Source organism: Manis javanica, chromosome 11 (assembly GCF_040802235.1).
Source record: "Manis javanica isolate MJ-LG chromosome 11, MJ_LKY, whole genome shotgun sequence".
NCBI classification, from domain to species: domain Eukaryota; kingdom Metazoa; phylum Chordata; class Mammalia; order Pholidota; family Manidae; genus Manis; species Manis javanica.
The window spans coordinates 2,419,430-2,430,330 of NC_133166.1; the positions used below are offsets into that span (position 1 = coordinate 2,419,430).

General features: G+C 39.8%; 1 protein-coding gene across 1 annotated transcript; it reads left to right on the forward strand.

Annotated features, from left to right (window-relative positions):
- Positions 1-1,685: 1,685 nt before the first annotated feature.
- On the forward strand, positions 1,686-2,639 carry OR5AP2 (olfactory receptor family 5 subfamily AP member 2). Its single transcript, XM_017646332.3, has one exon. The coding sequence runs from the start codon at positions 1,686-1,688 to the stop codon at positions 2,637-2,639; it is 954 nt and encodes a 317-aa protein (XP_017501821.3).
- The last annotated feature ends 8,262 nt before the right edge of the window (positions 2,640-10,901 follow it).

The following is a 10,901-nucleotide window of genomic DNA, read 5'->3' on the forward strand; positions in this document are numbered from 1 at the left end:
GGTATAAATTAGGCTAGCTCTGTGACTGTGGAGAAGAGCCACAAATCTTTTGTACCTCCCATTTCCTGTGAGCAAAAAGAGGATTATAATACTGACTAACTCACAGGATTCAAATAAAATATTGCAGGAAAAATACTTACCACAGTGCCTGTAGAGCATAGATAATGCGCAATATATTTTAGCACACTTCAGTACTTGTTTTTGCTCATCATTATCTTTCTTTGTGTGTCAGGCACATACACAAAAATGTCTGTGGCATTTTATTTTTTTCACCATTTTTGATAGAATAATATTCTCAGGGAAACTTCTTGGTTGAAGATGGGAGAAAAATATCCCTTCCTTATTTTTAATTTCCTCTGGAGATATTCTTTGAAGTTCAAATAGCAATATTATTCCAAGGAAGAAAACCTGGGCTGTACATATGTTCAGCGTAATAGGGAGAGAAGTGGTGTAATGTTGTGGGGAACCAAATAATTTGGCATCAAGTACAGGATTTTTCTAGCCCATGATTCACCATACCACCTATTAGCTGAGAAAGCTTGCACTTCACTAACCTCATCTAACGAAAGATAATCTTATATTACTCTTGAAATGATACTGCAATCTCTCCTTCATTTATTTATGGTGAGGCTCAGATGAGATAATGGGTGCAACACTATGAAAGCATTAAAATACCACATAAAACTGCCAGGTTTTATTATTGGTTAGGGTACTGAGCCCCTATCCCAATGGAAACTAGGTGGCGAAAAGCATAGATAGGCACATCTGTGTGCGGCAGTGTCTGTGAGAACAGAGACATTCTTGCACTCTTCTCCCCAACTGGGCTCAGAAGACCCATTATCTCCAAGTTAGCACAGGTATTGGTTTACTTTGGCCCCAGATCTTAATTTTAGACAGTCAGATAAGTTCCTGCTGTGACTGATAAAAGATTTAACACTTTGGCTGAGCTATGATTTGACAGCTAGCCCAGTACAGTTTTATGTATTGCTAAATAATCTGAGGTCATGGAAGGGGTAAAGAATTGGAGTGAAAGTGGAGAAGAATTCCACTGGAACTGTTGCCTAAACATTTCCTTGGAAGATTCTAGCTGGACATCTGTTTTGAGTTTCCTTCCTTCCTTCCTTCCTTCCTTCCTTCCTTCCTTCCTTCCTTCCTTCCTTCCTTCCTTCCTTCCTTCCTTCCTTCCTTCCTTCCTTCCTTCCTTCCTTCCTTCCTTCCTTCCTTCCTTCCTTCCTTCCTTCCTTCCTTCCTTCCTTCCTTCCTTCCTTCCTTCCTTCCTTCCTTCCTTCCTTCCTTCCTTCCTTCCTTCCTTCCTTCCTTCCTTCCTTCCTTCCTTCCTTCCTTCCTTCCTTCCTTCCTTCCTTCCTTCCTTCCTTCCTTCCTTCCTTCCTTCCTTCCTTCCTTCCTTCCTTCCTTCCTTCCTTCCTTCCTTCCTTCCTTCCTTCCTTCCTTCCTTCCTTCCTTCCTTCCTTCCTTCCTTCCTTCCTTCCTTCCTTCCTTCCTTCCTTCCTTCCTTCCTTCCTTGACTTTACATCAAGTCCAACACACTTTTTACTATGTTTTTCACTTTATCTTCTTCTGTTAGATTTTATGTGTGCATATGTCAGGTAAAAGATGTTTATAGTTTTGTCATGTATTTATCCAACCAAATGCCATGTTTCATCTTCTCTCAAATTGCAGCTCAAATGATCAGCTATATGAAAGAGGTCCAAGTCAGGAATCGAACAGAAGTGACAGAATTTATCCTCTTAGGACTCTCGGACAATTCAGATTTACAAGTTGTCCTCTTTGGATTGTTTCTGTTAATCTATATGGCAACCATGGCGGGTAACTTGGGGATGATGATATTGATTAAGATGGATCCCTGTCTCCACACTCCCATGTACTTCTTTCTCAGCAGCCTCTCCTTTGTTGATGCCTCTTACTCTTCTTCTGTCACTCCTAAGATGCTGGTGAACCTTGTGGCTGAGAATAAAGCCATTTCTTTTCATGGATGTGCTGCCCAGTTTTACTTCTTTGGCTCCTTCTTGGGGACTGAATGCTTCCTGTTGGCCATGATGGCATACGACCGCTATGCAGCCATTTGGAACCCTCTGTTATACCCAGTTCTCATGTCGGGGAGAATTTGCTTCTTTCTAGTAGCTACCTCGTTTTTAGCAGGCTTTGGGAATGCAGCAATACACACAGGAATGACTTTCAGATTGTCCTTTTGTGACTCTAATAGGATCAACCATTTCTACTGTGACACCCCACCCCTGCTCAAACTCTCGTGCTCTGACACCTACATCAATGGCATTGTGATCATGGCTTTCTCCAGTTTTAATGTCATCAGCTGTGTTATGATTGTCTTCATTTCTTATCTGTGTATACTCATTGCCATCTTGAGAATCCCTTCATTAGAGGGAAGACACAAAGCATTCTCCACCTGTGCTTCCCACCTCATGGCTGTCACCATATTCTTTGGGACAATTCTCTTCATGTACTTGCGTCCTACATCTAGCTACTCAATGGAGCAGGACAAGATTGTCTCTATCTTTTATACAGTTGTAATCCCTATGCTAAATCCCCTCATCTACAGTTTGAAAAATAAGGATGTGAAAGAGGCCCTAAAGAAGATCTTACAAAAATACATACTGTAAAGCCATGTTACCTATCATCTTGTTATGTAGGAGAAAATGTTTTCACATTAATTTTATTGTCTGATTGTGTATGTTCTTTTTCTGTATTAAACTTGATGTTTACAATGAGGTATACTTCTTAATCCCCCAGGGGCTTATTTGTTTATCCATGGACTTCTATGATAAATCAGCATAATGTGGAATGGCGGTATCTGGTCAAGTATCAAACTATTTGGAATTGGCTGAGCTGGACTTAAATTCCAATTTTAATATGTAGTTTTTCTTAATCTCAATTTTATTATGTACACATTGGTGTATTTGACTGGGATCTAGGCAACAGACTCTGAGATAAATATCTGTATGCAGGAATTTTACTGGAAATAATACCTATAAGGGAGTGAGGGAAGCAGGATTGTGTAGACGTTGAATTGTGATGAAGTTGCAACAGATACTCAGCCTTTTCCACATGGAGCCCTGGGATTGAGACGATCTTGCAGAAATATTCCAAATTCTGAAAATGGCCCAGGTGTTTGTATCTCCATAATGACCAGTTTTAATATGGGTCACCCACTGGGAAGGGTATAATCTTGGGCATGGAAATTCCTTTCAGCAAGGGAATTCCAACAGTGCAGCTCAGCTGTGAAGTATCAGTTGCCCATACACTTGGAAACTGGGGAAATAAATACTTCAACCCTAAATAGGGTGAATCTGGATGGAATACTCCCATCCATTAAAAATAACACTATTCTACTCACATGGTTGTCAAAAGTACCAAGCTACGTACAAGAGAACATCTTACCAGGTATTATAATAATATGGGTACCACAGCAAATAATGCAGGACTATTTTATTGACTGTGCATTATTTTGACAGTAGTAACCAATTTGCCTTAACTTTTTAATCTCAACTTCTCCCAAAGTTTCACATCGTTTTCAATGAACATTTGTCACAGTAAATTACGGAGTTTTCAGTCACTTATATGTTCACTGTTTCGGAATCTTGGCATGATCCTATTAATCAAGATTGTCTCGTGTCTCCACACTCCAATGTACTTTTCCTCAGTAACTTGTCCCTAGTTGACTTTTGTTATTCTTCTGTCATTGTCCCTAATATGCTGGTAAATTTCTGGGTGAATAACCCAGTCATTTCACTTAATGAATGAGTCACTCAATTCTGTTTTGGTTCCTTTGCTGGCATTGAGAGCTTCCTGTTGTCTGTGACGGCCTGTGATGGTTTTGTGATCATCTGCAGGCCTCTCCCTTCCACAGTCACTATGTTCCCACCACCTTTATGTCCTACTGGTGTTGGCCACACACCTTGTAGGTTTTCTGAATGCTGCCGTTCACACTGGCTCTACTTTCCAACTGCCTTTCTGCCTCTGAAATGTCCTCAACTACTTTTTCTGTGACACTCCACCCCTCCGGAAACTCTTATTCTGACACATATGTCAATGAGGTTGCTATTCTTGCTTTTGCCTGTTTTCATGAACTGCATTGCCTCTTGGCAGTTCTCATTTCTTACCCCTCCAGCCTTGCTGCCTTCTTGAGGATCCATTCTCCTGAGGGGAGGCACAAAGCCTTCTCTACCTGGTCTTCCCACTTAATGTTGGTCACAATCTTCTCTGGCACCATCCTGTTCATGTGTCTGCACCCCAGCTCCAGCTTCTCAGTGGACCAAGAAAAGTGGTATCTGTATTGTATATAGCGGTCATCCCTGTGTTAAATCCTCATCTACAGTCTGAGAAACAAGGAAGTCAAACCTCCCTTGGTAAATTTTTCAAAACAACCTCTATTTACTTCTGTACTTAGAGTCACAAAAGCATTGTATCTTAGGAATCTAAGGGAACTTAGAAATGACCAAATCCATCTCCATTCACTCTGACTCAATTTGACTCTGTCATGAGGGTTTGTTTTTTTTTTTATAGGGGACTTTGTACAAATGTCTAAGACATCCTGGGGAATACGGTCACTGTGTATGAATCCCACTTATTATACAGAACCTACATGCCTGAGAATAACCAAATATCACATCTCATCTCCCTGTTCAGAGTTATAAAACCCAGCATAAAAGTAGCTGACACAGAGAAAGGCTGACTGTCACAAGGAATGATTTCATCTTCCATCTTCTTCTCTGTATGATGACTCTGTGATTGGATGGCGGTGAAAGTAACTTGAAGAGGACAGGTGATAAGGAACAACTAAGCCATAAACACCCAGAGGACAGAAAAAAATGCTTAGAGACTGCCTTCTGCTCCAGCAAACCAGAGAGAGAAATACCAGTACTAAATCCTGGTAGAGGTGTTGAGTCAAGTGCTTCTAACAAGCAAATAATCTAGACCCCTGTGGGAATAATGGGAATAAACCACAGGGTATATATAAGGTGGAATCACAGGACAAGAACACCAAGGGTCATGGAATGGATATTTCTGGAGCTTAGAAAAGACACATCCCTCATAATTCCTGAAGATAAAACTTCTTATTGTTTATTCTTTGAATGGGTAAGCAGTTTAAGCTTAAAGAGACAGGGTAAGATAGGCATCTTTTTCCTAATGCCTTAGCAAAAAACTATACTTACCTATTTTGCTGCTAGTTGCAATATAATTTGGACAACCTTTTTGTGCCTGTGAGTAGGACAGAATGGTCAGAGATTTCTAGTTATAGTAAGTAATGTGGAATGTGGGATAACGACCAATTCCTTTAAGGCTTAAGTACTATCATCAGAGGAGACCAGACTGTGTATCTGATTGATGTGCTCCCTGAGAATGAGGGCAGCCCGTCAGTTCACCCACTCAGCAAATGCCACGTGGGCCTCCTCTGAGCCAGAGTCTGTTCTAAGCACAGGCATCCAGCATGCAGAAAACAAACAACAAAACACGTCCTTATTATAAGCATGTCCTAGTGAGGGCGACAGGCATCAAATTAAATAATTAAGTCAATAGTATGGTAACCCAGAAGAAGAATAAAGCAGAGGAAGAGAATAGAGAGTGATGGGGGCGGGGATAGGGAGCCCGGATTTGAGCGGGGAGATGGTCCAAGACCTCTCTGAGATGACGATACATTTTTGAGCAACTAAAGAATGTTCTAAGTAAAAAGAAAAGTAAGTGCAAATGTTCAAATAAGATTGTCCTTTGAGCCACAAATAAAACATGTGTGTCAACATGAGTGTGTAGAATTCAGGTGGAGAACTGCAAGCATTTCTGGCCAAGAGGTTCCATGAGAATGAAATGTCCCGTTGTGTTGCACAGATGTCTAACCAGATTATCAAACACCCTTTCATGATGGCAGTTGAATAAAAGCATGAGGCTCTGGAAGTCAAGAGTTATTTCAAGACTACCAGCAAAAACACCCGAATGAAGGGGGATTTATGTCTTGGCATAAGAAGATAGAGGAGGGATTTGCTGAAGCAGAAAGAGCACAGAATATGGAGTCAGAGGTACTGAGTTTTAGACTCAGCCATGCCTACTGATTATTGGTACATCCCCAGTAATCCCATTGCACTATAAGGAGCATCCCTCTTCCCTCATTTTTAGATCCCAGAGGATTGGGGAGTAGTGTGTTAAGAGCTCACTACTCAGGCCTGCAGTGCACAATTAATTTGGGCCGAGCCAGTTGCTTCCCTCAGCACCATGCTTTTTGCCACAGCCCCTGACCTTTCAAGCATGTTAACATTGGTCCAGGTCAAGCCACTGTTTCTGAGAATATTTTGAGTGTGGGTAAAATCTCTCTGCAATCACATCTACCATCATTTGAAGAACTCTCTATACTACAGAAAGATCAATAAGCTTTGGACAGTTCTTCAACCCTTCATTCTGTCTCCTGCTTCTATGCCTAAATGCTCATAGTTTCTTTTCCTTTGCCAGAAATTCCTTCTTCCCACATGGAAGATCTCCATTCACCTTCAAGCACAGGTACATCTTTCTCCCTCTTGTATAAAACCTCTCAGAAAAGACACAAAGCTTCCATCATTGCCTCTAGTGAGCTCTCCCCACTGTCCTGCTTCCCACAAGTAAGGATATAGGTAATCCTATTGTTAAGTAGAAATAGAGACATGAGCAGGTGGAGAGAGAATAAAGTCAGAAAAGCCCACTAAAATGGACTCAAAGAGTTAATCAGATAAATTCAGAGAGCTAGAAAGGAGTCAGGAGTTAATTAGTTAATTAGTTGAAGTTTCAAATGGCAGTGAAATAGGACAAGGGTCATGCCATTTTACACTATACTTAGCCTAAGAAAATGGCTCATCTTAACCTTCAACTTAAGCTATATGTTGTACTTCTTCTTTCAGCCCCTTAAGTAAGTAACTAAATAACCAGGACAGGAGATGGACCACCAAAATATAAATAAACCTATGTGGATAAAGAATGCCAAGACCTGGACCAACACAATCACCTAAATAACCCTATTCTTAAGACAAAGTTTCAAAGGTATTATGAATCACTTGTATACATCATGCCTTATGCTGACCCCTACCCAAAAGGAGCTCTAAATCCCCCAAACCCTTAAGTGCACCTCCTCTCTGAGGTTACCTGCACTCCCGTTTCTTTAAGTGTGTTACAAGTTTTCACTCTTTCTTTGTTCTATTCTAGATAAGTAGGGAGGAGCTACTCACAGCTCTAATTTGGCTTTGCAAGTTCCTGTCACCTGGGTGACTGCAGCTGTGCAATCATACTCTTCAGTAGCCTGCGTGAAAATCTCCTTTCTTTATCTTTGGGAAGTTCTCAGAACATAATCTCACTCAATCCAGTGCTCTGTGGCTCCCCCAAATCCTGGGGTGGTAGGGATTTAGTTGCCTCACTGTGTAGATTCAAGTGGACACTGGATGGCAGGTGACCCTGGCTTTAGGAGTTGGCAAAGGATTTGCCCAATGCCAATCAGGAGTTCAATGAGCTTCCCTTCCTCCCTCTGTTCTTCCTTGCTTTCTGCTGCCTACAAGCCAGCTGCCATTCCCTGCTAGTCTCACTTTAGTGAATTCTTTCCATTCTGACTTCTTACATTTCCAAACCAAATTTCTCCCCAACACTATAATAACCTATGATATTTTTTTACAAATGTTTGGTTTCTTCCAATAAACTTTCCCCTTCTTGAGGTCAGTCTCCATGCCTTAGCTATGGCTCTTGTCCATAGTGCCTGCAGAGTACCTAGAATACAGTAAATGTTAGATCAATATGCAATTTGGGGGATAAAGATGAACACTGAGAGATCTGCTTTTGAATCTTGGCTCCACAGGCCTCACAATTTATGACCTTGAACAATCTAAGTCTCAGCACCTCTGTAAATCATTTTTATGATGTAGCTCATCTGTAAAATAGGTATAATAATCACATTTACAAGATTGTTGTAAAGGTTAAGATGGGATGACTCTTTTAAAGCACTCAGCAAAGAGCCTGTAACATAATAAGCACTCAATAAATGTTATTATCATCATAAAGGAGAAGCTTGAGGAATTCCTTTTAGTGACATTAGCTAATATCACACATTATTGTCTTTTAAAGATTGGGAAATGAGCTGAAAATGATTCAAGGGAGAATGAATATGTTTGTTACAAAAATCTATCTGTATAGACCCTCAAAATGAGGGGTGTGTATGTTTAAAGAATTATAGTCTAAATTAAACAGATACACAAGGGTTATAAGTCTACACTTGATATAGAGGTAAGAGTATGAATTCCTTAATTAGATTGCTCTTGGTTTAATTCTTGACTGTGTTTACTTTTGAGTCTATGTGCCCATTAATTATGTGCTCTGGGCTTATTTTCTTGTCTATAATAAGAACTGCATGATATATACTCCATCAAGTTGTTTGACAACTGAATAAAGTTCCCAGAAAGGTTGTTTTGCAAGTAGTTTCTCAAAATAATCAATCTCCTCTTTTTCTTTGAGCAAGATTCTCCTGAATAAACTTACACCAATTTTTGGTTAATTGTCTTTTTAGACACTTTCAAAGCTATGAACCACTGTGATGCCCAAGACACCAAATACCCTGGGGAGCCTGAGCAGGTATAAGTTGTCTGGATCCACGGTGTAGCCCTTTGCTGGGAGGGACTGTGAGTTTCAGGTCAGTGTTCTGGTCCTGGGTGAGGTTAGTAATGTTTCTGTTGTCATCATCAGGGTTGGTTATAAGACTAAGAAACACAAAACTCTACCAAAAGATGATTTAGGCACTACTTAGAAGCATTTATGTGGCCCCCACATGTACACGGTACTTACCTGTAAAACCACTGAATTTCTCAGCATTATTCTATTGATTTTGAGTGAAGGTGTTATAACCAAAAAGAGAGGGACCCATTGGGTCCACAGGCAATGGTTAATTTAACATGAAATATGAAAGGAGGTGGTATATTGGTTAAGTACCAGGACTCTGGAATAAGAAAACACCACCTATGAATTATATAATTACAAACTACTTGTTAAAATTCAATTTGGTCATTTGCAAAACTATTGCTTTTAATCTTTAAACATAGCTATCATGGATATTGTGGAGATACATAAAATGATGCCTCTGGAATACTTAGCACAGTGCTTGCTTGACTCAGAGTAAAGTATGTAAAATTTTGAGCCATTATTTTTATAAATAATCAAACTCCAGAAGAATTATGGGAATCAGAGAATGATCAGACCAGAAGATAATAAGATGGAGTCCAGGAGTTTTCAACATTTTCCCACTGGAAGTCCCTTTTATTTCTCAAGAATCACTTTTATCGATAATTGACACCAGGGTTCTTATTCATGGAGTTGAAGAATGAACTTAGCAAACACTCAAAGTAGGAGAGAAAGTGAGAAGTTTTTATTTAGAGATAAAGTGAGAGGACAGAGCTCCTGGCTCATGCCAGGAGGGGACTAGAGAATCCATGGTAATGCATTGTCTAGGGTTTTTACAGGTGGTTAAGAGACAACGGACTAGGGATGCAGACCCACTAAAAAGTCCCCAAATGTTTATTTTTGAAGAGACACTAAGTTTCTTATCAGTCTTCTGAGTTATTTTTGCAAAGTTAACTTAACACAAGAAATATACTGCTTTGATTCTTTCCCAGAATAGCAGTTTCTTGGTCTGGGAGCATATCAATCAAGACTGCCTTTCCTGTTCCCAAGGTGAGAGGAGTTATTGTCTGTTATGTTAAGGAACTTACTTTTTTCCTTCTTGGGTTTTAAAATGCAATATTGTCTTTAATATGAAGTCCTTCCTGTTTTTATGATGTTGTTTATTACTAGGCTTGCTTGCCATTATTACTTGGCCATGTTGCAAATTATTTGATTTAGGGCTGGAGGAAGAAAAGCAGCATTTGGCTAAAGTTAAAGTAAATAAGTTGGGCCTTTTAGTAGGCTAAAGTAAATCTTACAATAGCCTAATTTAATTGACACAATGAAGACATGGACTATGCTGAGGTGTTTTGTTATCTGGGGGATATTTAAACATTCAGGCCAAGTTACTCCTGGCTCTTTAGTTTTAACTAATCTCACTGAAGAATGTTCATATTCCTAGTTTGATATTTTACTTTAGAGAATTAACATGACTCTGACTCTGCCTAATTGTTTAATATGGAGTTTTGATAGGGGTCTTTTTCCACAGGACCTCACCCTACTCTGTCTAAACACATGGTCCCAGTCTCATAATTTTGCCCAACAGAAAATTTTTCTAAGTTTGTATTGTTGGTGAGCAAGAAATTTCCTCTTCTCCTTGAAGTTCTTCTATCTGGCTTATGACTCAAATTGACAGGAGACAATTTGAGTCGACAATTAAAGTAGAAAAAAACAAAGGTTTTTCTTTAAATATGGGGAATCCATAGACATAGATTACAAAGACATTCAGGAAGGAATAGGTATAAATGTCATCCTGAACCAAGGAGAAAGTTTCTTAAGCTTCAAAGGAAAATGAAAGTAATTCACAGAAATATGAAGAGTAAATGGAAAAGAAAATACTTAATGGATAACAGAAACAATGGGGCACAGAGAACTTTTAACAAACAGGCTCTGTGCATCCCTTCTTGTTGGTCACTCCTGGGTCACACTATAGTCCGGCCATGTGCGGGGACAGCTCTGCTCCTGGAGTCGGTCCTCCATCTGAATTCCTTTTATGCATTTGTAGCAGGGGAGGCCAAATCATCTTCCTGAGTCTTTTGAGCCTTGATGGTTTTCACCTCCAAATATCTGCATGTCACAGCACAATATGTTGGGGTAGCCTGCTCCCAACCCTAAAGTATGAAGTCTTTCATTGAAATAAACAGCCCACAATATCTCATAAGAACCAACAGACTAAGATAAGATAAACATTGAAGGGATCCATGTTTCCT

Excerpts from the sequence above, each read along its gene's own strand:
- OR5AP2 (XM_017646332.3), top strand. The coding sequence starts at position 1,686 with ATGATCAGCTATATGAAAGAGGTCCAAGTCAGGAATCGAACAGAAGTG.